Raw genomic sequence first — 27,061 nt, 5'->3', positions numbered from 1 at the left:
GGGCCCGGGTCGGGGTGCGGGCCCGGGTCGGGGTGCGGGGCCAGGTCGGGCTGCGGGGCCCGGGGCGGGGTGCGGGGCCGGGGCGGGGCGGCGCGGCGCACCTGGAGTGGGAGCCGGCTCCGGCCTGGATGAGGGTGGGCATGCCGGCGATGAACAGCCCCAGCTGCACGTCCTGCACCACGAGCATCCCCAGCAGCACCGCGCCGTAGTCCGCGTCGCCTGCCGGGCGGAAAGCCAGCGGAGCACAGGGTTAGAGCTTAGGGCCGAGGGGAACAAGCACCGCGCGGCTCTCCGGGAGTCCGACCCGTCCTGCCTGCGCACGACTTCGGGATCTCCCGGACAGCAAGCGCGGAACCGTCTTACCGACTTGCTGCGGAGGAACCGCCACTGGACAGGAACCACCTTCCACTTACACAGTTACAGAGAAAACCATCGCACGAGGACGGCGTGGACACAGGAATGGGACGGCCGGATGGCCAAGGTCACTCTGCGTCCCCAGAGCTCGGGCTTCTAAAAAATGCCTTTTTAGTAGAAGTTTTGCAAGGTTCCATGTGTTCAGTCTATCGACATTCTTTCTTTTGGGTTCTGCATCTGGAGTTCAGCAATCCTTTCCACCCTGAGGTCACAGGGCAGCGGCTCTGAAGGTCTGCCCTGCACATTGAGGGGTTAAACCCACATCAAGCTGGTCTGGTGTTGGGCTCCAGGGAGGGCTCTGATTCTCTTCGTCCTTGCGCACAACGAACTCCCACCCACCCAGCCGCCCACACGCTCCCCGTGCATGTGCGCGTCTGGCTGCCCATCCCCCTCCTGCCCCATCTGGCCTGGGCACAGGGAGCTGCCCCAGTGCAGGGACAGGACCTCAGGGACTGCCATCCGCTGCACAAGCCCCACACTTCAAATCAGTATTGGCTATTCTTGGCCTTTGCTCTTAATAAATAAACTGTAGGCTCAGCTCACCAAGTTTCAAGAAAAAACCTGCCAGATTTTCACTGAGGTAGACGGGAGTTTATAAATTTGGGAGTAGCAACGTCTTTATGTATCAAGTCTTCTCATGAGCACAGGCTCTCTCTTCAGTAACATTTAATACTTTTGTCCTCAAAGGTCACACACACATCTTTTCAGAGATTTATTCCCAAGTTATGGCCACGAAAAATAACTTGGGAATAAATCTCTGAAAAGATGTATTTTTCGTGGCCATTGTAAGTCAAAGCTTTTCTTCCCCCAAATGACATTTTCTACGGGCCCTGCAGGTACTGCGTGTGAGCCTGTGAGCTTAATTATAAACATCCACAAAGCCCCAGTCTGTTGGTATGTCCACCCGCCTCCCAAACCTGCAACCTGGGCAGCACCCCCGTTCCCACAGCTCAGAGCTCCAGGCCGGCCTTCTACAAGGTGAGAAAGCCTGCCTCCTGACAGCCCCTACATAAAACAGAGGGGGCACGCTCTGGGGGAGGCGAACGAAATCTGCGAGCCCAGAAACACGCGGGATTGTGCTCCTCTGCCCCCCTCGCCCGGCGTTCAGTGCAGGGAGGGACGGGCCGCCACGCCCTGGAGCCTGTGCGTGTCTGACGACGACTTCCCTGCCACCGGCTCCTTGGTGACAGCTCTGATGGGCATGACCACCAGGCGTGGAGGAGGTGTGCGGGTCACCTGTGTTCTTGGGCAGGCATCAAGCCCTCCCCCTTGGTCCCTGGAGCTCTGCTCTTGTACTGGAACGTGCCGAGAGCACATTCATCCTCCTGTTTCCTGCTCGGTTCTGGAGCGCGACGTTCAAGCTCCCACAGCTGTCCAAGTCTGAACGCTGACGGTGGTTTCCTCCTCTCTGTGCTTCCTGGACCACTACCGGATCCATCCTGAGCCTCTTAGCGCTTCTCCCCGCCTCATCTCGTGGCTTTCTTTTCTACGTCTTCTGTCCACACTGTGTCCTGTCTTTGTGCGAACTGAACAGGTGCGACTCCTTCCCTTACGTCTGCCTCCAGCATGCTCAGCTTACAGGGTTAGGAGACCTGACCGCATCCTGACTCCGGCTGTCCCGGGTCTCTCCTGGCTGGCCACGGCCTCACACACACCGGCACCCGGCGCGCGGGCCCTGATGCACATTGTTTTCATCCGCCCACTTCACCGCTGTCACGTGGGTCTTGTGAGGGGTGGTCCTAATCACGGGGCTATGGGGACATGGGGCCTCCGCAGACGAGACCACCAACTAGTCCAGTTCCAAGCCAGGAGGCTGTGTCCATGACCCGCTGGCTCACGAAGCAGCAGCAGACACGGGACTATGCATGTTTCCCAGCCTCCGGTGGGAAAACCCCCGGCGTCAGGCAGCGGGGTGCTGTGTGTGACCGCAGGTGACCAGGAGCCCGTAGCCCCCAACCAATTCCGTGTACGGTGAGGCGGGTCTTACCAGAGAAGCCAGCCCCACAGCTCTGGGTTTCCTCTTTCTTATTCCCTCTCACTGCTGTGCTGGTGCAGGCACGTATCAGTGTAAAGTTACTAGCACGCTGTAACTATTTTTTTTTTTTTACTTTTACAAAACAAAACCAGTGAACGTCACCGTAACGAGTTCATATGATGTACAAAATGGCGGTGCGGTTGAAGCCGGGCTGTGCCGCCGTAAGACAAGCTGAAACGTTCATCCCTCAGCTTCTGGGCCGGTCTGGCCTCACCACGTCCAGTAACCATCAGAGGCCAGTGTCTCACGCACGGAACCAAAGCTGCTGCCTTCGGCCACCACTGTCACAGAAACGCGTGAGCCCCGAGGCCCAGCAGGACGAGCATGAGGCATGATGTCCGAGAGCCACTGTTTCAGGCCGCAGGTCCCAGACATACGTGGCGACCCCACACGAGCGCAGCGCTGACCGGGCGTGGGTTCGGCTCGGCTGCGGCACGCTCACCTCCTAAGCCACTGATTTTCATTTTCCGACATGGATTTGTTTCTCTTAACCGTGGTCCTCAGACTATCCTAAATGGACAAGCACGGAAATGCCGCTTTCTCAGTCCAGTGGAGACTGGAAACGCTGAACACCATGACTGCCAGGAGCGCCCCTCGACAGGGCAGAGCTAGGACTCTAGGCCTATGAGCTAGGCCTTCGGAGTGAATCCGAGGCAACGACCCACCAGGTGCTCCAACGCATACTTACAGCCCGGCCCCACCTACCTTCTTTCTCGCCCCGGGCACTGCCCATGAGGAATCTGGACACCAGCGGTGTGCTGGACAAGGACAAGCAAGTCGAGACGAAGACGCTCTGGGTGGGCCTGATCTGCAGCAGGTGTCCCCAGAACAAGCCGAAGGCGATCATCAACAGCGTCATGTAACACGGTCCCTGGAAGGCAATCTTCCACACCTGGAAGAGAACACGTCCATTTACACACGTTTAGTGACGACGTGCGGATCACACACGCGCTGCCTGGCCACGGGCCTCGGCTGTTCAGGGAGGGGCTGTGCCCTGAATACATCATCAGCCCCATACCCAAAGTCACGATCTGAACACAGTAAAAACACTGGCCACTCCTGTCGGCTTCCCGACTGCTCAGTGCTGTCACAGGGACGAAACACGCCTCGCTCCGTGTGATACGTGTCTGTGCACATATCACTAACCCTCTCAGCGCGTCGCCACGTGGACAGCACCACCCCCCCGCTCCCTGCATGGAAACACGAGTCCCATGGAAGCCAGCTCGGCTCAGTACCCCAACACTGACGAGTACCTCGGTGTTCCCCTAGCGCTGTTAGACATGATGGAAACTGTGGGAGAAATCAGGTTTGAGTCAAACTCTTGGGTTTTCAGCTGCGTGGAGGAGACACAGTAGTAAAGGCGATCTGACATTGACGCCAACAGGAACGGTAAATACGGACAAAAGTCATCATCCTGAAACCCATCCTATCCTACTGGACAGCACCTGCTCATTTTCTTCTCGCCCCACACCCTCTCAAGCCCTCCCGCACCCAGGCCCTCGGGCAAGGGCACAAGGGGGCCCGGAAGAGGGGCAGAGGGGCTCAGCACAGAGGCTCTGAAGCCAACGCCCGAGACCCCACGGGCCGGCCAGCCTCGTCTGTGTGAACACACTGTTCCCCTTTTGGGGATCTGAAGGATGTGGCCTTGTCCTCCGCTGCTCTGCTTCCTGACAAGAAGCCGCACTTCCCTCAAAATCACAGCACCATCTCCCAGCCGGGAGGCTCTTCCTGAGGCTGGGCATGGACCTCCTACCACGGCTCTTCCCACGGCCACAACCGGCAGCCTGCTTGTCCGTCACAGATTCCAACTTCCCGAACGAACTGTAAGAGCCTCCTGGCACCGTGGAGCCCAAGTCAAATGGTGGGAGACTGATGGAGGCAAAAGAACTGGGCTTCAGCCCTGAACACAGAGCCGGTCAGCTCTCTGCCACGTGGCTCTGGCCCGCCCAGAGAACGCTTAGCCCCTGAGGCTGCCTCTCCAAGGTCCGGACGCCACACTCCCTACTTATCCTGCCCCTGGCAGTGGTGATCGCTGTCGTAGCTAATGGCCTCCCAACAGCTCTCCCCCTTCCTGTCACAGCCAGGAGCGGTGGGACGGCCCGGGCGCACCTGCAGAGCTAGCCACAGCTCCTGGGGAGGCTGGCGTGCTGGACTGTAAGATTTCCAAGTTGTTTTTTTTAAATATTGTATTTATTTGAGAGAGATGGAGCTAGCGAGAGACAGCATGAGTGGGAGCGAGGGGGAGAAGCAGACCCCCCACGGAGCAGGGAACCCAACGCGGGACTCCATCTCACGACCCTGGGATCACGCCCGAGCCGAAGGCAGCGGCTTCACCGACAGAGCCCCCCAGGCGCCCCAGCGCTCCCAGTTTCAGGCAGCCCCCCTGTAAGTGGCGGGGATATTCCTGCCTGCAGTGGAGCCCGGAGCTCAGGCTTGACTCTGTCCCGGCCAGCCAGCTGGCTGCGCACCCGGGGGAGGGAATCGTCTCTACCCTGCGTCGTCCATCTGCAGACGAAGGCCGGGCTAATGATTTCTGAGGTCACTACCACACTTTGGTCCGGAGGATGGGTATCCATCTGACCAAGAAGCACGGTGAGCGGGGACTGTGGGAACGTGAGCAGTGCCCACAGAGGACCCCTGCTGCACACAGAGCGTCTGGACCGCCCTGCACTCCCACACACAGGCCCTCAGGCCGCACATATCAGAGCTGGCGACGCCGCAGGGTCCCCAGGCGACTCCCCGCACATCTGCACCGCAGACACACACCCCCTCGAGCTCCGTTTTCATGTCTCTGTCCACAACCCACACATGCTTCTGAAATCCCAAGAGAGGAGGCCCACAGAGCAGGGCCACACAGCTGAGCACACGGCCCCTCACACTCAGCAGCCACCAGCGTCTGGAACAAGGGTCTACCGAGGGGACAGATTCGGAGGAAAAACGGAGAAGACGCGGCTCGCACACAGAGACGGAACGGCCGGTGTGGGAGACAGGTGGGGAGCCGCACACTGAAGGCCGAGCCAGCGGGAAGGGAGCCAGGACATGGCCAGGCAGGGACACAGACACTTGACTGGCCACGCGGTCAGGAGACAAAGACCGCAGCTTTGCTCAGCGACAACTATGAAGACGTTCCCAGGCCTCGGTACCTGCAACAGCTTCTAATCAGACTTTCAGGTGGTTTCACAGGAGACCTAAGGGGGCCTTCCAGCCATTCTTTCAAAAACCTACTGAACGATTTCGCACCCTGACAGGGCACTTGGGTGACCCGAGACGTGCTGGCTACCTCGGGCTGCCCTGGAGCTACGCCCGTGACTTCCTCTGCAGAACAGGAAAGCAAACAAACGGGTCACTTGACAGCGTCCTTTACTAGGCAGAGAGAAACCTGCAAGCCCGTTGCGGGCGGCCGCCAAGCGGGGCTCCGTGTGAGAGAGCCCTGGCTGCCCCTAGACAAGGTCCCCACACAGGGGCCGGGCCCGTCCCCGTGCCCTCCCACTTCTCACACCACATCCCACGGCGACCGGACGCTCCCACCTCTTCCTCCAGAGCCCTCCCCGGGGCGCCCGGCCCAGTGTGATGGTAAACCCGGCGCGCTGCGGGCCAGTCACGCTGCCGAGGGCGTGCGGCTCCGGGCTGCGCCCAGCCATGTCCGCGTGCCGCCGCAGGTGGCTAACAGCAGACGCTATCGTGGTGAAAGCCAGAAACTATGAAAACGGAGAGCCCGAACAAATGAATTTTTCAAACCCCTGACCGCGCAGGAGGACACTGAGGTCCAAGGCACGTGGTCCTGCGCGGAGACGGCCAGGCTCCGCCCCTCTGTCCCAAACCTCCAGAACCACACTGTTCGCCACCAGCTGCTCTCGACCGCACACCCGGAGCCGCAGAAGCCACGCGAGCGCCGAGCGGGATGGCCGTGAGGAGACCCTTCCTGCCCATGGAACCCCGGCTCCCTGCAGACCCGGCCGGTCCCCGCCAGGCCGCGGCCACACAACGCACCCATCAATACAGTGGGGGGGGGGGGGGGGGGAACGTGCCACTGTCCTCACAGCACCGCATCTGGGACGTCCGCTGCGCAGGTCAAGCCAGAAGCACACAGACACGAGACACCTGGAGAAAGTGCTACCGTGACCCGGAACAGGCCGCAAGAAGGCGCGTCTCGAGAAGCACATTAGAGGAAGCGACCGGAGGACGGGCCAGCGGAGCTTTCCCCAGGGAAAACAAGACAGCGGAGAAACGAGAGGTCAGAGAGGGACAGGATGAACCAAGGCTGACACAGAAACACAATGGCCACAATGTGGAGCCTGACACCTCGTGTGGGTTCACATTTCCAAAAACTTGTGCTTGAATCTTTCCCTTGGACGGAGAGGCAGCATTTGCACCAGCACGTTAAGGCTCATCAGTCACCCTGCTGGGCAGGCCTGGCATGGGGTCCTCGGGCACTGCAGTGGCCTGCCGGCCCCTCTGTCCCCTCCCTCCGTAGCGGGCTGCTTTCTTCCTCTGCGAGGGAGGAGCTTCTCATTAGCTGCCTTCCCCTCTCCGTCCTGGCGGCCCCCGGAGCTCAGGGCCAACGCGCTTCCCGGTTTTCACGTTTCCACACACGCTCAGTCCCAGTGGCGACCGGCCTTACAGGTACTGGCACTTTACAGGGACAGAACGACAGAATCACAGTTTGCCACTCGTTTAGGAATTGAAGACCTTCTTCTAGGGTCACACACTGAACATCTGATGCTTGTGGCAGTTCAGCCTCGAGCAGTGTCTGACCTTTTTGGAAGGACCCCATTATGTGATCTCAAACACGTCACTTCTCAGGCTGTTTATGAAATCAGCCAAACGGAAGCTAATTTTTTTTTAAGATTTTATTTCTTTATTTGACAAACAGAGATTACAAGTAGGCAGAGGCAGGCAGAGAGAGAGGAGGAAGCAGGCTCCCTGCTGAGCAGAGAGCCCGATGCGGGGCTCAATCCCAGGACCCTGAGATCATGACCTGAGCCGAAGGCAGAGGCTTTAACCCACTGAGCCACCCAGGCGCCCCACAGAAGCTAATTTTTATGCATTTAATTTTCACCTCTTCTAGCATTTATCTTTCTGAATAGTATCAAACTAAAACCTACCCTAAAATGTTTAATTTCAGGGGTGCCCAGGTGAATCAGTTGGTCAAGCATCTGCCTTTGGCTTGGGTCAGGATCGCAGGGTCCTGGGATCCAGCCCCCTCTCGGGCTCTCTGCTCAGCCTGCTTCTCCCTCTCCCTGGGCTGCTCCCCTGCTTGTGACCTTTCTCTCTGTGTGTCAAAATAAAATAAGTCTCTAAAAAAGAGTTTAATGTGCTAACCCAATCATGAACCCACACTGAAAGGCAACAAACTGAAACCGTACGAGGATTAAATTGGGGGCAACGTCACAGCCTGATGAAGCCATTACCTTTCTCAGCCTTTCCGGGGAGAACTCCAGGCCAACGAGGAACAGAGTAAAGAACACACCGACCTCTCCCAAGGTCTCCACCTGCACAACAGACTGCAAACACAATGGTAAAACCACACAATCTGATGTATTTCACATGGGAAGTATGTGTCATAGAATAAGCTGATGCTAACATAGCCAGTGGGACCATCCCTACAAAGCACAGGGTGTTTTTTATTTTTATTTATTTTTTTAAGATTTTATTTATTTGACAGAGAGAGAAAGATCACAAGCAGGCAGAGAGAGAGGGGGAAGCAGGCTCCTGGCTGAGCAGAGAGCCTGATGTGGGGCTCAATCCCAGGACCCTGAGATCATGACCTGAGCCGAAGAAGCTTTAACCCAATGAGCCACCCAGGTGCCCCACACAGCACATGTTTTAAACCGACTTTGAGTGTGGTCCGCGCCCGAGATGACCTGACCTTCCTGACTGCACTGTTCTTTTCCATTTCCTCGACTAGGGAAAGACTCGTATCTTTCTTCCTAAGAACTGGCTCACGAATCCCGTTTCCAGGCTCAGGAGCCGCTGCTGCTCTCTCCATTTCTGCCTGCGCTCTCCCTGGAGGGTGGCGCGGCACCGAGCCCCAAGGGCCTGCTCTCACGCGCCTCTGCACACGACTACGTGGCCTTACTTTCCCCGGGGCGCCACAGCTGGCCACGTCCCACAGGTTTCGAGATATCGTGTTCCTGTGTTCCGTGTTTGTTCTGGTTTTCCATCTGCGATTAGCTTTCTAGGACGACACATGGTAGCCGAGAATGTTTTCCTGCCTGCTCTACTCGACACCACCTACATCCCTTACACCGGTGGTTGCCGGTGGAGCCACAAACCAGACGTCTGAAAGCAAAGCACAGGCCTCCCCGCGTCTACACGCACCCTGAGCCGCGGCGCAAGGACGCGCACACCACGCGTCTGCCAGCCACGGACAGGACGCGCCCCACCCTCTCTCCCGCTGCCGTCTCTCTGCTTTCTCTTCAACTTTCTTACTCAGTTTCACCGAATCCTGCTTATGGTGCATTTTTCCTGACACCACCAGAAACTTGTATCTTTCGGTAGGGAAGCTGATTTCACTTCTACTCATCGTGGTAACTGATTTCTGCTCCCACTCCTTCGTCTTCTGGCTTTTCCTTACTGCTTTTACTTTTCCTCCCTTTTTAAAACAAAGCTGTGACCTATGGCTTCAGATTAACACACTTAAACCTGTTCTTCTACCCATAACGAGCACAAGCTTATCAACTTCCTACTATTAAAAGACAAATACTCGGCACCATCACACTTCTTCCGTGAACCGCCTCCCACTTCTGACTGGTTCGCCCCGGGTCTTCCCCCTGGTCTACTGTAATGACACTGTTTCCCAAAGTACAGCACGTTTGTTAGGAACTGTAGCATTTGTAGCTTCCAATGTAGTTTTCACCTTACTTAGCCTTTACTTACTATTTAAGCTCAAGTCTTACAAGCAATCCTTGCTATGAAGAAAACATTAAAAGAAATGCATCTGTATTTGCTATCGTTTGTAAAAACTCTGAGAGGGAGGGATAGGACCAGGGCAGGAAGAGATTTTTCATCTACAAATAATTTTTTTTTTTTTTACCCACACCATTTTGGTCTCCAACACATGGAGATTCCCTATTCCGAAAACTGAATTAAAACCATTCTTTCCAGGGGCGCCGGCTGGCTCAGTCAGTGGAGTGTCCAACTCTTGGTTTTGGCTCAAGTCACCATTAGGCTTAGTCACGATCTCACAGATCGGGCTTTGCACTCAGTGAAAAGTCAGCTTTACTCCTTCTGCCGCCGCCCCCACTCCACGGTGCCCTCTCTAATACATAACTCTTTTTTTTTTTTTAAGATTTTATTTATTTATTTGACAGAGAGAGAGAAACATCACAAGAAGGCAGAGAGGCTGGCGGAGGCGAGGGGAAGCAGACTCCCCACTGAGCAGGGAGCCTGATGCGGGGCTCGATCCCAGGACCCTGCAATCATGACCTGAGCCGAAGGCAGAGGCTTAACCCACTGAGCCACCCAGGTGCCCCTCTAATATACAAATCTTAAAAAAAAAAACAAACAAACTCAAAATCATTCTTCCCACATGCCACCCTGCCACCCTGAGCCCAGGCCATGAGAGTACCTGCCATGAAGGTCCTGGGCTTTGAGCCCGAGCACAGCCCCCATCCCCCTGCCAATGAGACCCACTGTTAAGATTACTTGGGGATGAGGACTTTTTTCACATCTTCTACTGTTGTCTGGTCTAGAGAAGCTGCAGCACACCTGCCCGGCAGGGTGTGTCCATTAGCCGCAGGGGACAGGCCACTAGTGGAGTGTCCACACCTCTCCCTGCCTGCCTGCCCCTGTGCTCCTCCTGAGGGCTCTGCCCATTCCTTACCACCCCGTACGCTCCTTCCGTGCGGGACACATGACACTCCTTCTGGGCATTCTCTGCTCCTTTTGTCTGAACTGTGTGTATCTAGACGGCACACTCGGGAGTCCACAGAGTGCCGGCGACACAGGCTGAAGCTCACAGCCTCTACTGCCACAGCCCCTGCTACAACAGCCTCTACTGCCACAGCCTCTGCTACAGCCTCAGCAACAGCCGCCTCTACCCCAGCACTCACAGTCTCCCGGGGCTCTCACAACACCCCACATTTGGCTTGTTAATTTGTCACTACTTTACCAGCTTCACCATATGGTACAAATATTTGAATTACGTATTGAATCCAGCATTTTGAGTTGTTTTCAGTGTCTGAATGATATAATTCATACTATTACTGGACACAAATTCTGAAACTAATAAAATTTAAAGACCTGTAACAGGATTTTTTCTCTAGTCAAGTCATCCATTCACTAATGAACAAAATTACTTCCTTATGGTTTAGAAATTTCTTATGAAACTATTTTATAGAGCATCTTCTTCAACATGGTTGATAAGAAACTGCTATCTTTATTAATTCAAGTTCAAAACGTCAAAACCCTTTAGTCCACGCTTCTTCGGTGTTCTGTTAAAGGATACTACACAGTTAGACTCTGCTCTTACCTTAATACTGTTCAGTCCCGAAGGCCCCAGAAGCACACCACAAATGATATAACCGAACATCGTAGGCAGCCCTATTGTTGTGCACAGCCAGCCACAAGGTAAAGACAGCATTCCTATGGTAACGATGTCCTGGAGGGGAAGAAACAAAAAACAGACACAGACACTTGAGATAATGGTGGGCAGGACAAGAAGGGGCTGGCGGCCGAGAAAGCAGGCGCCCTGCGGAGCCGGCCCCTCCCAGTCTCCCTTGGCGGCAGCGAAGGCAGGTGACAGCTGGGCGGACTTTCCAGGTTTGAGCCCCCCCACCCCAGCGTCAGCCACTCCCAGCACTCCTTGGGGGTCAGGGACCTTCCTCTCAGTGGGTGCTGCCATCCTCCTGAAGAGCAGCACGGATCCGGCACCTGCGAGGCCGCTGGAGACCCAGCGGGGTGTCCGGAGCCCAACAGCCTTCCCTGAGCAGACTGCGCCAGTCACTCCTAACCGGTCACCCTCGCTGGTCCAAGCCCAAGCAGCGATGTCCACCCACAGCACTGTCAGCTGCAGATCTTCCCATAATCCCATCTCTTCTTTACCCCACTGGCTGCCCCAGAGGGCACAGACGTGAGTCCAGCTCAGTCTACAATGCCTGTCACCTCTGGGGGAGCCGGACCTCACCCCGCACCCACGTCTACACGAAGCCGCCCACAGCGCCGGAGCCGAAGCCTCCAGGCCTCATCCCAATGCTCCCTCTCAGGGCCGAGCTGGAGCCCATCAGAGTAGCTCCTGACTTCACAGACTCCCAAATTCCCAAAAGAAAAATTAATTTTCATTTTAAATATTAAAATGCCTTATTCTCTTATTCTTTTGGGAAAAAAATAAAGATGAAGAGAAGCTGCTTCAAGTCACAGAAAACATGGAACGCCAGTGAAGTCTCTGTGGGGAGGAAGGTCGTGCATCCTATGGTGACACTCGGGAAACAAAGCTCCGTCGCACTTCACGGGAACACCAGGAAGCGGGAAGGAGGAGTGGGGTTGTGAGAGGGGAGAAGACAGACAGACGACCTTCAGAAAGTGGTGATCTGCGCGTGGGATGGTGGCGTCTCTGGGTTTGGTCAGGATGTACCGGTTGTTCTGGGAGTCGATCAGCATGCTGAGGCCCAAGTCATCCTCCGCTTCCCGCTTTGTGAGGTTCTGCTTGGGATTAGCCTCGTCTTCCTCCACTCTGAGCACCGCCTCAAAATTGACCCCTTTCACCTGCGAGGATAATCAACACCGTGTCACTGGAAACAAGGAAAGGGTCTCAACTTTTAGAGCAAAAGTTCCATAGAGAAGTGACAGGAAACGTCTCCAGTATTCCGTCGTGTGATGAAACACGGACACGTGCTCGTGAACACGTGTGCGGAAAATCACTTCAAGTACAGATGATTTGAGGCTGCAAGTGTTTAGGGTTTCTACGGCTTCCAGACACCTGCTCTACCTGACTCAGGGTACACCTGTACCAACAAACTGGCATTTGGTGCTCAGCCCCCTTCCTGGACGACCGTGCCCACAACCCACGTGATTTCCTACGTGTGAGGAGAAACAGGAGCACCTCGCGGGTGCTCCGTAGCCTCACCTAGCTCAGGGCAGTGGGGTCATTTTTAGGAAGCCACTAGATCCCCACATGACAGGGCTGCAGGAGGGAAAGGAGCGAGAGACTGAGCTCATCACAGGCCCACACGGGGCGGCTCCCAGTAAACCCTGACGTGGGGGCTCGGAGAACGTCCGGCTGGGAGGAGGGAGCCGCCCCGGCGAGCAGGCGAGTGGCATCCACTCTTCACCCCTAACACCTGGCTGTTCCTCAGCTGCGTCCTTCACAGTGCCACCGTCACCCAGCAAAGACACTGTTTTCCTGGGCTCTGGGAGCCTGAGGAGAGGGCTGTGGGACCCTCCAAGGCGAAAATCTGGAACCCGTGACGGACCTCTGAAATGGGGGAAGTGCTGGGCTGAGCCCTTGTCTGCAGGGTCGCACAGACCCAAGGTGCCGGGGGCAGAAGTGCACTGGAGGGGCATGGCAGGGACAGCCCGATGGCCGGACACGGAAGACGTCCCTCCAGAAGACACTCGCGCCCCTCCCTGCCAGGGCCGGCGATGTCCGAGAGCGGCCTGCGCCATGCTCACGCCCGGAGCAGGGTTCCCACCTGCTTTCCTACCACACGCTTTTCAACGTCCTTCTCAGGACTCACAACCAATTTTTGGCATTAATGTCATTTTCCCCAGAGAATCCTCAACCTGTCACAGCAAGCAAGATGTCTGAGAGCCTGCGTCGGATACGCTTCCTACAAGGACTTGACGGCTCCCCTGGGCAGATCCGCACTGAACCTGACTGTCCCAGCGCAAGCTTTCTTGAGACCAGAGTCCCAGTCCCTCTGAAGGCAAAAGCGGGACAGAGACAAGCCACTGGTGGGGCACTGACAGAAACGCACGGCGAAGTCAAGGGTTATCTAGCGGACTCCCACGTGACACACCGGTCTCCTTCTGAGCCCGGCAGGTGTTCGGGTCCCGTCTTCACTTCCAGTCCACACCGCGACAGGTGCGCCGGCAAACTCAGCCGCACGCAGCTGAGCGGAGAGGGCCGCGACCTGGACTGCTACTCACTGACTTGTTGTCATCGAAAGCGTGTTCCTCTATTTCCTCCTCGAGGCGATCGGCGGCCTTTCTCACATCCTCAAGGATTTCGTCAAGTATGGATAAGCTTCTGTTCTGATGCTGCATGTTTTTGAGAGCTTCGACCTGATGTTTTTCCGCTGCCAGAAGTTCCACATACTCTGTCTCCTCCTGTTTGTTGGTGAGAAATGAAATCTGGGTTTAAGAGAGAGGCCAGGCCAGGGGGCGCCTGGGTGGCTCAGTGGGTTAAAGCCGCTGCCTTCGGCTCAGGTCATGATCCCAGGGTCCTGAGATCGAGTCCCGCATCGGGCTCTCTGCTCAGCGGGGAGCCTGCTTCCTCCTCTCTCTCTGCTTGCCTCTCTGCCTGCTTGTGATCTCTGTCTGTCAAATAAATAAATAAAATCTTAAAAAAAAAAAAAAAAAGAAATAGGCCAGGCCAGGACTTCCCTCCGGGTGCCTGGCCTGGCCAACGCCACCCAACATGCTCTCGCTGCCAAATCTGCTCGTAATCGTGTGTGTGGCTCCGGCCCGTGAGAAAAGGTCGAGCGCCCGACATCACTGGAACGTCACGAGCTCAGCAAAACGTCAGGGAAAGCGATGTGATGGACACACCAACGAACATGCTACAGCCCTGGAGTAAATTCTGAAGGTCATCTACTCACGCAGAGCCCCTCACTGGATAGACTCTACCGCAGACGCCACGCCGACCACGTACGGACGGCCGCACTCCAGAAACACCTGCGGTCCTGGACCACTGGCAAGGCAGTGGCATCCGTTCAGATGAGAGCATCGAGGTCTGTTGCCAACATACAGTCAAACACGCTAAAGACACATGCTCCTGCGTCAAGGAGGCCGAAAACCCTGACCCTGACTCAGCCATCTACCCATTACCGTGTTTCTACCAACTAGACCGTTGGTAAAGAGAATTCAATAGTCTGTACCCTCTCTGCTGTTCGAACTGCATGTTAATACCACACGCTTTCTATGAAAATGAAGTATTTCACATACCAATGGTCTCTGACTTAGGATGGCTGGACGTAAACTCCTGACCTCTTGGTGTGTGAGTGACGCACGCTCAGTAGAAACCGCACCTGGCATTCTGATGTGATCTTTCCTGGGATCCTCTCTCACGATGCTGGGCCATGGCCTGGGGCCACAGCTGCCCACCAGCCAGCCACCACACGGTGCACAGCGGCCACAACGACAAGCACTGTGCGTTTCCGCTCAGTACAGAACCCAACAGAGCACGTGACGTGCTCAGCGCATCACTGTAGAGCAGGCTTCACGTCAGGGAACACTGCCACAGCTCTGGGCAGTTCGGTGACTTAAATGCATTTCTGACCTGCTGTATTTTCAACTTGCGAAGGGCTTACTGGGACAAAACCCCATCATGAGTCAAGGAAGATCAGTATTAAAGTGTCTGACATAACAGACAGCGTGAATAACGGCTAAAAAACCAGACAGAAATACCACATCCCACACAGCAATGGTTTCGTCTCTCTGTTTTAAAAATACACTTTGTCAAGGGGCGCCTGGGTGGCTCAGTGGGTTAAGCCGCTGCCTTCGGCTCAGGTCATGATCTCAGGGTCCTGGGATCGAGTCCCGCATCGGGCTCTCTGCTCAGCGGGGAGCCTGCTTCCTCCTCTCTCTCTCTGCCTGCCTCTCTGTCTGCTTGTGATCTCTGTCAAATAAATAAAAAAAAAAATCTTAAAAAAAAATACACTTCGTCAAAATGCTGATTTCAAATGCACATATTGTTGAAAACGAACTTTAGTATTTGAATCTTCAGCAGATAATACTAAAGACAGCCAACGTTCACACTAAAAAGAACTGCCGTCAAACTCAAAATGTTGACTGTGGTTCCAAATCTACTTACTTCCACGTCAGTTTATAGTCACTGTTTTAATCCCCTGGGAATTTCCAGAACAGAGAAAAGCACCAGAACAAACTGCTGGAAGTCCTGAAAGGGAGCTGTGCTAAGATGTCCCCCACAAGGAAGGGACACTTCCCGCACACGCTCTGCTGCGAACAGGGGCCCGAGCAGCCGCCGCCCTCTCCCCGGACCCCCGCTGGCCCTGCCCCCGGCTCAGAGCGGCCGCACTGACCTTGATGGCGGCCTCTCGCAGCGCCTCCAGGCGCTGCCTGCTGCTCTCCTTCATGTTCACGACGTCCCGGTAGTCCCCCTGCAGGGCTCTCTGCAGGCCGTGGATCGCCTGGAACACTGAGTTTTCACTTTCGTTCAGCTCTTTTTGGAAAATCTCGAACGTGTGCACCTGAAACAGCTTCTCTTCATCTGACAGGCTGCTGTCTTTCTCCACCGCTCTGATCGCACTTTTCAGTTTGTTAAGAACCACAGTCTTTTGGCGAAGAAGCCCGGAGAGCTTCCTGCAACCGTCCAGGACCCACTGCTTCCTCTGCGCGCTGGCGGCTCCCCGGCCTCGGTGTAACTTGATGGCGTGCTTCGCCACCTGTCCATGTTCCGCAGCGCTGGCCGCCAAACGGAGCAGTGCAAGCAGCATCCACAAGTAATTTCCTTCCAGCACCTTCATGGTCCAGTTTTAGAGAACAGGGCACGGTCTCAAGGCCTCCGCCAACGTGAGCTTGCATTTTACACACACATTTTCAGCTGAAGAAGAGATTTACTGTCACATATAGTTGAACAACGACTCATTCCCACTGAGATCAGAGTGAAACGTATTAAATAATTACATCCAGAAAGCTACCACTTTTTTGAAGAGGTTACTTTGCCTAGATAAACAGTAATCCCTGAACTACTATACCTGGACCTAACAGAACTGAACACTCAAGTACGGCGCCTGGTAAAGAACTGGGAGTCAAGGTTATGCCAAATTTAAGGCAATTTTTCTTTTTAGAGAAAACTTAGCTTCATATACCTACGAAATCTACTGTGTGCAAAACACAAAACCCAACTCGACTTAAGAGGGTCCACATATTAAAGGCCAGAAAATACCATCAACTTCCGCTACCTCAGATCTGTGAATCACGTGGAGGAAACATGCTCCACATTTCTGAATGAAACCCTCTGAGCTACTGCTAGCTTACTCCAGCATACTGTGTTCTTACCAAAATCATTAGATATTTTGCTGAATTTCCAAAGTCACAGATGTCAAATGCAGAAAAAGAAAATCACAAAACACCATCACACCTGGATCGATACGGCTTTACTAAATGTTCAAACATTCTCTATGATCCAAACGTAGGCTCCTTCTCTCCCTCTCCCGAGGAAGTGCCCAGGCACCCCGAGGGCACTGATCCTGGCCACGGAAGCACAGACAGGACCGACCGTGACAGGCGCAAGTTTCAGCACAGGCTGTGCCGTGGGCAGCAGTGGGTACCGCGGCGGTGCTTCCCGGTTACACCAGGAGGGCTGTGTCCTCCAGGGGAGCGAGTGGTCAAGAAGCAGTGTCAGCAAGACCACCAAGAAGAAATCACCTTGGAGGTAGGAAAACGGAGAACAAAGGAGGAAAAAGTAACAAACACAAGACAGGCCAAGCAAGCTACGCCCTAAAAAGCAACCACTGAAACCTGGTGACTAGATCACCAGGCACAAGTGCTTGTTCAGAAGAGAAAACAAACCAAACCTGCCCTTTACACAAGCCTCGCAGTTTAAACAAAACGAAGCACAAGTATGAACGGATCGTCCATAGCAGCGTCCCACGGGCCATTCCGTCCCGTGCCCGTCGCCTCCCTTCCTGGGCATCTGCCGACTCCAACACGCCGCTGTACCTCAGTGTCACCGGGAACCCCACCGCTCACTAGCGTAATCTGCTTTCCCAGGCAAAACAGATCAGAGGCAGCCAAAACGAGACTGTGACGTTTCTGGAGGGAAAATTCTGGCGATACCAAGAAAGGACCGCCAAGCCAAGGTGGAGACCCAACAGACCTTCTGAAAAAGCAGCGCAAGAGCTCTGCAAAAACAAGCCCCCTGGGGGTTCAGTGAGGGCTGACCCGAAAACACCACTACTGGAGGACGGGAGGGACACCTGCCCATCAAGTCACCAAAAAAAATTATATTCTGGCCAGAAAGTCAGGAAACTTCTCAGTTTCAATACATTTTTGAATCCCTCCGCTCCCGAGGTCACATAAAGAATCACGTACCTACAACAGTTCACTTCCTTCCAACGAGGCAGGACACACGAGAACGTGCCACTTAAGTCACCAACTTTAGGTTACACTTTTAATGTAACTTTAAGTAAATGTTACCACCTTAAAAGTAAATAAGTGATTAGTCATAGTAATGCCTAGCAACGTACTTAATCTGTCATTTCAATGACTCATTTTACGGCTAAGCTTCTATTGTCCCAGGGGACAGAAAGAATTCAATCACTACTTCAGAAGCGCATGCTTTTTCAGAATTTTTCAGAACCAAGAGAGAGATTTCCAAAGCTCGTCAGTGTTTCCCATTTTCCCTGAGAGATCTAAGAAGGCGATTCCTGTACGGATTCCAACTGCAGGCAAATAACCGGCCGCACAGTTCATGACCGACGCGCTTCGCTCATCTCTGCTTCCTTCCCCAGACCAGTTGCTGAGGTTAAATAGCGTGATTCTACCCCACGACACGGGACGGGCTATTAATTTTTATGAGAAATCATGGAGAATTTTAGTTGTGGTCATACAGTATTTCCACCAAAACAAATCTGTATCATGAACATGGAACTGAAATTATTTAGACTCCGAAAACATAAATCACTCCTTCTTCATAAATTCAATTTCATCTAACCTTCAAACGTGGCTACCAAGTCCTATGCACTACTAAACTGCCACACGCTTTTTCTTGAGTAAATAATCAACATTTTTATCTCCAGTGTTTTATTATACTACCTTCAAATTATAAAAGATACACTTTGGATTTATTATGTTTTTAAAATGAATTTCTAGAATTTCCATACTTTTTTAAAAAGATTGTATTTATTTACCCGAGAGAGAGAGAGAGGGAGAGCACATGCAGGCGCACGAGCAGGGGGAACAGAAGAGGGGCAAGCAGACCCCTCACGGAGCATGGAGTCCAAAGCGGGGCTTGATCCCACGACCCTGAGATCATGACGGGAGCCGAAGGCAGACACTTCCCCGACCGAACCCCCCAGGCGTTCTAGAATTTCTGTATCTTGATTCACTGATCCAAAGTCAGTGGATCTCAAGAGTGCGTTGAGGACAGCCTGTCACACGGGCCTCATGACTCCTTTTATACAACACTGCGGAGTGACACTCTGCGGAGGGGGAGAGCGGACAGGGGCTCTCCGGGGTCGGGGAAGGGAGCGGAGGGACCCTGTGGATGGAAATGGTCTGTGTCTTGGCAGCGCCGGTGGCCCTGGGAATCCAGGCGTGACAGAGTCGCACAGATCTGAGCGCACACGCGGGTGTCGCTGGGAGGATTGGACCAAAGCCGCCCTCTACTTGCACCATAGGGTTTGTCAGGAGCTGTCGCTGGGGATATCTGGTGAAAGACCTAGGGGACTTCTCTGTATCAGTTCTTAGAACTGTGCATATTCTCTCAAAATACTTATCTCAAAGTAAAACTCTAAGAATTGAACGTAGAGGCTTACCCTTTCCCACTAAACCCTCCTCATGTTTAATGATCACCATTTATGCCGCAGAACAAGGAAAATGTATCCACGACCAGGAAACATCCTAAACCAGAGCCAACCGTTTTTAAGATGCCTCTGCTGCGGTAAAACACAAGGCCAGTTTTCGTTCAGAGCAACACCAGAATCCGTGCTTTGAACACGGCCCACCCCCAAAGGTTTCATTTATACATATTTCAACTTTAATTACAATGTATCTGCACAGCCTAGCCAAATTTCTAATGGGTTTGCTTGCTTGATGAATGCGGAACACAATTCCCAAAACTTATCTTAAAATTCACGAGATTACTTGATCAAGAACACAAGTACTTAATAAGGAGTTATTTATTTAGGATGAAAAGGCAAAGGGATTCACCAGTAAACCCACTCAAAAAAATCAAAAACAAGAAAAACTCCCAATATCTTTAGGGGTGCCTGGGTGGTTCAGCATCCAACTCTTGGTTCTGGCTTAGGTCAGGATCTCAGGGTGGTGGGGCAGAGCCTGGTGTGCACCATGCTAGGCGGGGAGTCTGCTTCAGACTCTCTCCCTCCCTCCCCCTTGTCGCTCCCCCGGCACGCACCACTCTCTCTCCAATAAATCTGCTTAGAAGTATTTCTGATGCCTTTAATTCACTGTCGTATGAAAGTCACTTTACTCGCATCCACTTGAAAATCTTCAGTAATTTGTAAATGCTGCGTCATTCACTGGATGAAGAGCTCAAAAGCAAAGCACCATGATGTCTGAAACCAGGCTTCCTCAGAGCTGAGTCACCCGAGCTGAAGATTTCTCCCACGCGCCCCTAACTCTGGGCTCCACGGACCGCAGGTACTAGAGGGACCACTTCCTCAGACATGGATGTGAGACAGAGCCCTAGAGGCTGGGGGTTGCTCAAGTCCCCCCGGGGAATGGGCTGGGGAGGCAGATGGGGAGGGGAGCTCCTCTATTCTCTTCAATGTTCTCCGAGGTCTGAAACGTGAGAACCTCAGAGCTCTGCCTCCCAGCCTCCTGCTCACATGCAGCGCAGGGTGCCGCATCGTCCTCTGGACCTACCGGACCCACCTTCTCCAATTTCCCTGATCAAACAGCCGAGAATCTCGTTCATTCACCGCAGCGGTACAGGGGGCCGCTGACTGTCGGGCCGAGGTCACCCCAGCCGGGTGACAGCCCTGCAAAGGAGCCAGCCTCGTCCAGTCCCCCCGAAACCGAGACCTGAGCGCGGGACGTACTGACCTGGCCCCACAGGCGGTGCCCGGAGCCACAGGCAGGAGATCCCAGAGCGCGCAGTGCAGTGCGGGGAGGCGGGAGTCCAGTCGACCGGTCCCTGCGGTCATTCGGCTTCTTCTGAAAGAGGAAAACACGAGGATCATTGGTAGCGAACAGTTTATCATCAGAATCTCTTCTCTTTCCTTCTAGACATCACGTATTTATCTCCCCCAACGAAGGTCGCCAGCAGACGGAGGGCAGCAGGGTCCCCGCGGAGCAGAGAGCCGGACGCGCGGCTGGATCCCAGGACCCTGAGACCGGGGCCGGAGCCACCCGGGGTCACCCTGCGACACCAGCGACACTTCCCGATGCAGCATGACCAGGCGCCGCGCAGGACGGGAAAGGTCCCAACTCCCCGAGGGCAGCAGCCGCCGGGGTCCGCGGGCGGCAGCTCCGGGCGCCCACGGACGGGGCGGCGGAGGCCGCTGCTCGGCCGACAGCACGGACGGCCTCCCGAGCAGCACCTCCGGCCGTCGGTGACCTCCGCGGCTGCGTTCCCGGGCGGGCAGCGAAGGGAAACCCGCCGCCAGGGCGCGTTCGCCGCGGACCTACTCCGGCCGCGGACGCGCTCCTTCCACAGCCGGGGCCACGGGGGCGCCCCGGGGGCTCGGGGCACGGTCTCGGGGTCCTGGGACGCAGCCGCGCCGGGCCCCGGCTCCCCGCACCCCTGCCCGCTCCCGGCCGGCCCTGTCGCTGCCAACGAGGAAACTCTCTTACAGGAATGATCGAGGACAGAGCTCGAAACGAGTCGGGGGCGCAGAAGGGCGCTCGGAGCCCGAAGACGCTCCGACCCCGGGGCGACCCCACGAACCCTCGCCGACGCGAGGCCGAGCCGGCGCACGACCCGGCGAGCCCCGAGGGCAGCGCCTCAGGAAGGCGCCCGCGCTCGCGGGGGCGCGACGGCCGCTCCGGGTCCCGCGGGGACCGCCGGCCGGCGGGGGTCGCCGCCCTGCCCCGATCCCGGGCCGCAGGGACGCACGAGGGGCTCCGGCCTGAGGCGGGAACCTGGGAGCCGCGCGGCGACCGCGGCGGGACGCGTAGGGGCCACGCCCCAGGGGGCCGGGCGTGCGCGCGATCCGGGGCGGGGGAGCGCGGGGCCCCGGCGGAGGGCGCGCCCCGGGGGCAGGGCGCAGCAGCGGCCGAGGGGCCGGGGAAGCGCAGACCGCCGCGGACCGAGCCTCGAGGCCCCCGCGCCCCGGCCGCAGGCGCGGCTCACCTGGGCACGACCCGGCAGACGGGCGTCCTGGGCCGCGCTCTCCGGCGCCCGCAGCGGAGGAGCCGACAGGGGCGCGCCTCAGCCGCATCCCTTTCCAGGGCGCAAGGCCGCCCCGGGGCGGGGACCCGGACACGGTCCTGCGCGGGGAGCGTCCCGACGGCCCGTCCACCCTCCGGAGCGCCGCCGCAGAGGACGCCGCCGGCCGGAGGGGCGCCCGCTTCGGGGGGCGGAGCCTGAGTCCCGTCGGCCCCCGGGCGGCGCAGTGCACGTCGGGATTTGTAGGACAAGGCGCGCTCGGGTCCCGTAGGATCCCGGGCGGCGCAGTGCACGTCGGGATTTGTAGGACAAGGCGCGCTCGGGTCCCGTGAGCCTCCGGGCGGCGCGATGCACGCCGGGCGTTGGAGTTCGGCCGAGTGACCCGTCGCGGTCCCCGGCGCCCTCTCCGGAGCGGGTGTCCGGGCGCAGACGCCGACGACCAGGACCGCTCGGCCGTGGCGGGGCGCGAGTGCAGACAGCCGGGCCAGCGGACGCCGGAGGCGCCGGGGAGCAGGGTAGGTGGCCCGCGGGGTCGCCTCCCACCGGCCCCTCCTGCGCGCTGCGGCCGAGGGAGCGCCGGGGACTGGGGCGCGCGGGTCACGGGAGCGGCGGGGTCTCCGGGCGGCCTGGGGCCGGGGGACTCGGCGGGGCGACGCCGCGCGGGGCCGGGGCGGAACCGCGGGGCAGCCGTCGTGCAGAGGTGCGGCGGGCGGGGCGGCCGGCAAGGGTCGCGGGGGTCCGCAGACGCGCGGCCCGGGGCGGTCGGAGGCCGAGGACTGCCCCGCAGGGCTGAGGGGGGGCGCGGCGACACCGGGGCCCGGAGCGGCCGACGCAGGGGGAGCTGGCGGCGGGCGGGAGGCCGCGAGGGCCGGCGCGGAAGTTTCTGGAACGAGACGTGGAGGCGGGGGCGGCGGGGGTCGCCCGGGTTCGGCGAGTTCGAGGACGCGCGGACGCCGGGCGGGCCGGACGGGCCGGGGTCGGGGCCGGGACTCGGCGGGGCCGGTGAGGTGCCCGCGGCGGGCGGAAGCCTCGGGAACGGGGGACGCGGGGCGCGGGCCGGACGGTGCGGGTCAGCGGGGCGCGGGGACCGGTCGGGCCCGGGGCGCAGTGTCCTCGGGGCGCGCGGCCGGCGGGGCTTTCGGAGCGGCGGCCGCGGCCCCGAGGGCCGTGCGGGGAGGGTGGCGGCGTGAGGGCGAGGGAGGGAGCCGCGAGGGGGACCGGAGAGCCCGGACCGGGTCGCGGGGCTTGGGACCCGGCGGGCGGCCCCGGACGGCCCCGGGGCGGCGGGAGCGCGGCGCGCGGAGGAGGACGGAGCCGCCCGCGCCGGCGTGAAGACCCGGGAGCGCGTCGGGGGCGCGGACCGACTCCGCCCCCGCCGGCTGTCCGCGCCGAGGGACCGGTCGGCGTCCCGGGCCGCCCCGCCGCCCCAGCGGACGTTCTGTCCTGGTCAGAGCCTGGGCGGGGGCGCCGGGGGCTCCGTCGGGGAAGCGTCTGCCTTCGGCCGCGTCATGATGTCGGGGTCCTGGGGTCGGGCCCCGCGTCGGCCCCGCTCGGTGGAGAGCCCGCTTCTCGCTGCCCCTGCGAGCCGCTCCCCTGCGTGTGCTCTCTCTCGTCAAACGAATAAAAACCTTTAAAAAAAACAAAAACACCTTTTTGTTGTTGTTGTTGTTTTTCATTTTGTGTCTGGGCAGTCTTGGTGCCCGGGTTCTATAGATGATTTTTCACAGTTGAAGCGTTTTAGACTTTTCCTATACTTCAGAGATTTAAAAAAAATCTTTATTGGGTTGTCGCTGTTTTCACTCGGGAGTTTTATGTACCTTGACAGAGTGAAACAGAGGAGCGCCACGACCCCGAGACGCTGCTGACCTTCCTCGACGGCCTCGGGAGAGGGCTGTGAGCTGGAGGGCAGGCCTGGGCCGGCTGCCCCGGCCGGTCAGAGCGCGTTCTGTTCTGTCCCTGTCATTTTCTAGCTTATGAGACGTTCTTTCTTTCTAGAAAGCTTTATGCCGGTTCCTCTTTCGACCAGCTGCGACGTGTGAAGCCCGCGCGGTCTCTGTTCGGAGCCGCCGGGCATCGTTTTAGTGGCCGCGACTTTCTGGAGAAACCTGGGAGGCGTGACTCGCGCGGCTGTCCCTGTCGTGAGAATCCCTTTCCTGTTCCTTCTGGCAGCAGACGTGTTACGGGCTGAGCCTAGACCCAGGGCGGCTGCTGCTCACACCGAGCCAGTGCCCTGTGCGGCGAGGCACTTGGGATGGACGGAGAAGGGCGGCTTGTCTGGCTTCCCCCCACCCACTTGGTAACAACACAGTAACGATTCAAGCCACTTGGCGGGGCTGGGTCCGTGTCCTCCTGTGCCTCTTTTTCTAGAGTGTCCAGAGTGTGTTGTTCTTTACACTGTTGGTACAACCGTTTGGTCGTGTGGTACAAGTTCTAAGAGGTGTTGATCAGGGAAAGTCCCTCAAGACCAGACACGAGATCTTTCAGGCGTCTGCCAACATTTACTTGGTGCAGATCCGTCAGCCGCGTGACTCGGGTGCAGCACGCTGGCTCCCTAACAGCGTGCCGGACTGTTGATTCGTCCTGGAGGTTCTAAGAGTGCCACACTGAAGGTTTTGTGGAAGCAGAACCCACATAACATAAAATCGGGTACTTTCAAGTGTGTGATCCAGTGGTCTTGAGTTCACCCACAGTACTGTGCTACCGCCACCTCCGCTGAGCTCCAGACCACTTCACGACCTTCAGGGAAACCCCACACTCATTGCGGGGTCACTCCCCACTCCGCATTCCCCGCCAGGCCCCGGACAGCCACTGCGCTGCTTCTGTCTGGAGACTGGCCTGCCCAGGTAGTTCCTGTAATGGACACGACATCTGGCCCTGCAGGTCTGACTTCTTTCACTTGCTGTAACGTCTTCAAACTTCGTCCACATCGTAGCGTTTTTCAGTATCTTGTTGACTGAGGTTCATTGTTTATGGGCACCAAATTTTATTTTACAACCATGACAGAAATTTAAAATCTAGCGCAGATGCGATTTGCGTCCTACTGATGCTACGAGCGTCGCTAAGTGGCGCGCGGGGTGGGTGTCGGACATCGCTCTCCACTGCGGTTTCTGAGGGCCTTGGCATTACCTACGCTCCGTCAGGGAGGCCGTCGCCTTCAGCAGAGACGCCGCTCTCCTTTTGTCAGCCTACTGTCAACGCATATGAGATCTGTCCTGATTTAGCTAAATTCGATTGTACCAGAAAATACAACTTCAGGCTCTTTGTCTAGTTCTTTCCGTTGGCTCAATTTCAGGAAATAACGTACAGAATATATATTCTATATATTTCCCTAGAATCTAGATTAGGGTTAGAAAGTATAGCCCACAGACTCATTTCCCATGTGTGTAAATGAAGTTTTTTTGGTACACGGCTCCCCGGCCATTGGTGCATTGCGGAACTGGGTAGCTGCGACAGAGACGAGCCCCTCATCTGCCTTACTGGGCCTTCTAACTTAAGTCTCACCTCCCTTCCCCTCCGAAAAACCAGTCGATAGGCTTCATTGATCTGTGAAAAACCCCAAGTTTTATGCAAAACCACATGTTTTGCTGGAGAGAGGATCTGAGATTTTCTCCAGTTTCCAGAAGGGACCCAAGACCCCAGGTGACCAACAGCCCATGCTCCAGGCGGCCCGTGTTCTGCCTCCTCGGTGCTTCTGAGACCTGCTAGAACAGGGTCCTCTGGGTACGTTAAAAAATTGCTGGAGCCCAAAGACTTTTTGTTTACGTGAGTTGTAGTCATTGGGATTTACTGTTTTAGAAGTGACAATGGAAAGTTTAAAAACATTTGTATATTTAAAAACAACAATAATCAGCACAATAACAAAATAATAATCACATATTTGTGTTACATTTTTGCAAAGATCACAAGTCACACGTGGTCTCCACTGTGTTCCAGCGAGCATGAGAAAGGCAGATAATGACTTGGGATTGTTGTGAAGGGAGTTTTGTCTTGGTGTAAACCCCACGATGCCCAGACCGGACCTGGGCAGCTGCGTGGTATTCTGCTGAGGTCCTCTGCTCGAAGAAAGGGGTCCTGTCCAAAGAGGCTTTGGAAGCTTGCCGTGCCATTGCGGGGTTGGCCTGGCAGAGGGGCTGTTCTGCTGCAAAGGGCGGGAGGGGCACAGGGCGGTCAACCTTCCAGGAGTGACCACAGAGGCCACTCCTTTGGGTTTCAGTGCCGGGAGGAGCTGGGTCACCTCTGGGCCACTGACAGGTTTCTAAATCTTAGGAAAACAGAATCCTGTTTTCATCTTTGGTTTGGCAACTGGGAAGCTCAGAGCCAAAGGGTTTGCCTGCGCTCAGCTCTCGGATGTGCTGTGTGTCTGAGTCTCACCCGACTTTCCACAGCAGAGCGCTGTGAGCTGTCCTTCACTGTGTGGCTCTGCAAACCCTCCGGTCCTTAGCTGAACTGGAGTAACTGTTGCAAGGACCTGTTTAGCAAGAGGTTTCCATTAAGGTTAAACAATGACCTTGTGGAACCCTTCAACTGTCGCCGCTCCCCTTCCCCCAGGGGACTTAAAAACAAGTCCTGGAAAGCAGCCCCAGGTAACAAAGCTGGAGTAGAAGGGTGGGTCAGGGGGGTGGAGACATCGGATCAGTGGGGGCGCACACTGTCTCCCTAGCTACCAAGGAGTATGGGCCCCGCCCTTTGGGCACCTTTTGGGCTCCAATTCTGACCAAGGTGATGGGTTGGTTCAAATGTCTACTAGGGTAAATTGTAATTCAGTTGGTCCCCGAGCATGACTGTGCAGCTTTCTCTGCGTGTTACAGTCTCATTGGCCACCTGTGTGCGGCCAGGCCCAACCGCATGGCCTTTGCCCTTAAAAGCTAGTCTGTGGGACACCTGGGTGGCTCAGTGGGTTAAGCTTCTGCCTTCAGTGCAGGTCGTGATCCCACGGTCCTGGGATCGAGTCCCGCATCAGGCTCTCTGCTCAGCGGGGAGCCTGCTTTCCTTCCTCTCTCTGTGCCTGCCTCTCTGCCTGCTTGTGATCTCTGTGTGTCAAATAAATAAGTAAAAATCTTAAAAAAAAAAAAAAAAAAGCTAGTCTGTGAAACAGAGAAAGGTCACTCTCGTAAGAGGCGTGGCCCTGAACGTTCTGTTAGATTCTTGATGCTTGGCGCGAAATACAGCGTTGCTTGACCTTCGCTTTATATTAGTCTCGCTCCTTTAATCAAGGACCCATTTTGGGGGGGCATAACTACTGTAAATCCGTTCAAGTGAAACTCTCCCTCCCGTATGGCCAGTGGAGTGTTTCAGAGCACTGGATCTGGTGCATTCGCATCTGTTGATTCACGAGGCTGGTGAGTCACTTTGATTACTGCTGTCCTTCCCCCACCCCCCCCCCTCCCCTGCGCCCAGCCCCGCCCTGGCCGGCCCCT

The 27,061-nt window shown here is 56.4% G+C and overlaps 3 protein-coding genes across 4 annotated transcripts in view; 1 reads left to right on the top strand and 2 right to left on the bottom strand.

The window, feature by feature from the left end:
* Positions 1-21,857, bottom strand: part of TMCO3 (transmembrane and coiled-coil domains 3) — a 35,837-nt gene extending 13,980 nt beyond the window's left edge. Inside the window, exons 1-9 of one of the 2 annotated variants that reach the window (XM_059377588.1) lie at positions 21,609-21,855; positions 20,360-20,470; positions 15,652-16,172; positions 13,538-13,717; positions 11,963-12,154; positions 10,923-11,051; positions 7,861-7,953; positions 3,155-3,341; positions 102-219 (exon numbers count right to left, since the gene is read on the bottom strand). In XM_059377588.1, the coding sequence (XP_059233571.1) occupies positions 102-219; positions 3,155-3,341; positions 7,861-7,953; positions 10,923-11,051; positions 11,963-12,154; positions 13,538-13,717; positions 15,652-16,095 (1,343 nt within the window). In that variant the 5' untranslated portion in view covers positions 16,096-16,172; positions 20,360-20,470; positions 21,609-21,855. Of the gene's footprint in view, positions 1-101; positions 220-3,154; positions 3,342-7,860; positions 7,954-10,922; positions 11,052-11,962; positions 12,155-13,537; positions 13,718-15,651; positions 16,173-20,359; positions 20,471-21,608 lie in introns of both variants that reach the window. The other variant, XM_059377589.1, reaches the window with a different exon arrangement.
* On the bottom strand, positions 20,228-24,571 carry LOC132002699 (basic proline-rich protein-like). Its single transcript, XM_059377800.1, has 4 exons — positions 24,541-24,571; positions 21,204-23,087; positions 20,676-21,085; positions 20,228-20,470 (listed from the first exon to the last, which is right to left on the bottom strand). The coding sequence occupies exons 1-4, from the start codon at positions 24,569-24,571 to the stop codon at positions 20,228-20,230; spliced, it is 2,568 nt and encodes an 855-aa protein (XP_059233783.1).
* DCUN1D2 (defective in cullin neddylation 1 domain containing 2) overlaps positions 21,968-27,061 on the top strand; it is a 26,086-nt gene continuing 20,992 nt past the window's right edge. The window contains exon 1 of the mRNA XM_059377591.1: positions 21,968-22,159. The gene's annotated coding sequence lies outside the window, so the exon portion shown is untranslated. The remainder of the gene's footprint in view (positions 22,160-27,061) is intronic.

The sequence above is a fragment of the Mustela nigripes genome, chromosome 15 (assembly GCF_022355385.1).
Source record: "Mustela nigripes isolate SB6536 chromosome 15, MUSNIG.SB6536, whole genome shotgun sequence".
Classification (NCBI taxonomy): Eukaryota; Metazoa; Chordata; class Mammalia; order Carnivora; family Mustelidae; genus Mustela; species Mustela nigripes.
The sequence above is the reverse complement of the archived record's forward strand: the minus strand, read 5'-3'. Positions and strand labels throughout refer to the sequence as shown.

What these genes read in the sequence shown, in the direction of transcription:
- LOC132002699 (XM_059377800.1), bottom strand. Translation starts at nt 24,571, where the DNA reads ATGTGGACGAAGTTTGAAGACGTTACAGCAA. An exon ending in TCGGCCTCGCGTCGGCGAGG is followed by an intron (nt 21,086 to 21,203) that starts GTTCGTGGGGTC and finishes CCTCGTTGGCAG; the next exon opens with CGACAGGGCCGGCCGGGAGC. An exon ending in AGTGTCGCTGGTGTCGCAGG is followed by an intron (nt 20,471 to 20,675) that starts GTGACCCCGGGT and finishes TTCCTCTTTCAG; the next exon opens with AAGAAGCCGAATGACCGCAG.